The sequence below is a fragment of the Grammomys surdaster genome, unplaced genomic scaffold (assembly GCF_004785775.1).
Source record: "Grammomys surdaster isolate TR1022 unplaced genomic scaffold, NIH_TR_1.0 166, whole genome shotgun sequence".
Lineage (NCBI taxonomy): Eukaryota > Metazoa > Chordata > Mammalia > Rodentia > Muridae > Grammomys > Grammomys surdaster.
Genome location: NW_021604614.1, coordinates 14,266,208 through 14,267,364, shown reverse-complemented (window position 1 = coordinate 14,267,364; position 1,157 = coordinate 14,266,208). Strand labels below are relative to the sequence as shown.

At 51.7% G+C, this 1,157-nt stretch overlaps 1 protein-coding gene across 1 annotated transcript in view; it reads right to left on the bottom strand.

The window, feature by feature from the left end:
- Nucleotides 1-1,157, bottom strand: part of Ccdc63 (coiled-coil domain containing 63) — a 25,551-nt gene that overhangs the window by 16,812 nt on the left and 7,582 nt on the right. The window contains exon 4 of the mRNA XM_028765961.1: nucleotides 411-592. Within this exon, the coding sequence (XP_028621794.1) occupies nucleotides 411-592 (182 nt within the window). The remainder of the gene's footprint in view (nucleotides 1-410; nucleotides 593-1,157) is intronic.

Sequence of the window (1,157 nt, the reverse complement as noted above, 5' to 3'; positions counted from 1 at the left end):
TTTCTGTTCTTTACACGCATCCTATAACAATCCAGATGTGGTGGAGGGAGGAGTCATCCCCAGACATGTCTGACTCTAAGGCCTGTTCTCTCCACAGCCTCATTCTGTGCCAGAAAAGACTTCACTGGAGAAAGACACCAAGACCAGGACCAGAGACCATGTAGGGGACAGATCGCTGAAATCCCAGATCTCTCATCGGCAATGTCCTGCATGAGCTCCTTGTTGGTTCTGAGAAAAAGGGAGACACTAATTCCTCAGGCTGCGGGGAGGGTGATGGAAGTGCCTAGGTGCCTAGCACCCTGCCGGGGACAGGGTGAGTGTCCAGGAGTGCTGCTACTGCAACTTATGGCCCTGGTATTCAAGAGGAGCAAAGTGGGTGCTGAGCTGGGAGCGGCGCCTCCCCCAAGCACCTCTGCTCGTAGGCCTGGGCGGACTGCTCGATGGCTATGTTCATGGTCTTCTTCTGCATCTGCAGACGCCGCTGGAGCTGCTGGTACACGTGGTCGTAGGCGGCCTTCTCAAAGAGGAGATCCTCAATCTCCTTCCGGAGCTGGGCGTTAGAGGTCAGCATCGTGTCAAAGTGGACAGTGACCTGTGGGGAGACACCCGGATGCTGGGGCTTTGGACTGGACCGTCCAGGGGCGGATGTCAGGGCACTGATGCTGCCCCATGGGTGCTCCCAGCACCCAGCGCAGACCAGCTGTGATGATGCGTCACCTTCATCCCTTTGGAGGCAAAGTCCCTCCCCGTTAAAAGCAGCTAATCCTAAATTGAGGAGATTTGAGAATTCCAAAACTCCAGGGGTCCGGGTCAGCTCACTCTTTTTAAAAGACATTTAGGGTTCTGTCCAGAAAAAAATGCCAATACAAATCAGATTTTGAGAAATATTAACAAAATATTTGTTAGGTGCCATGCTGGCACTGTGCCTGTGAAAGAAAATGTTTGATTTTCAGAGCTGAAACGGAAGGATTTGGGGGTAAAGTGTCTCGATGCCTTCCCTGAATTACCTTAATTAGTTAAGGTAAGTCATTTTATCTTAAAAGCCTTCAGGGTGGGAACAGTGTACAGCCAAAGCCACACTCTGACAATGGGATCAGTGTGACAGGTACAGGGACAGTGTGACTGACAGGTGTGGGGACAGTGTGACTGACAGGTGT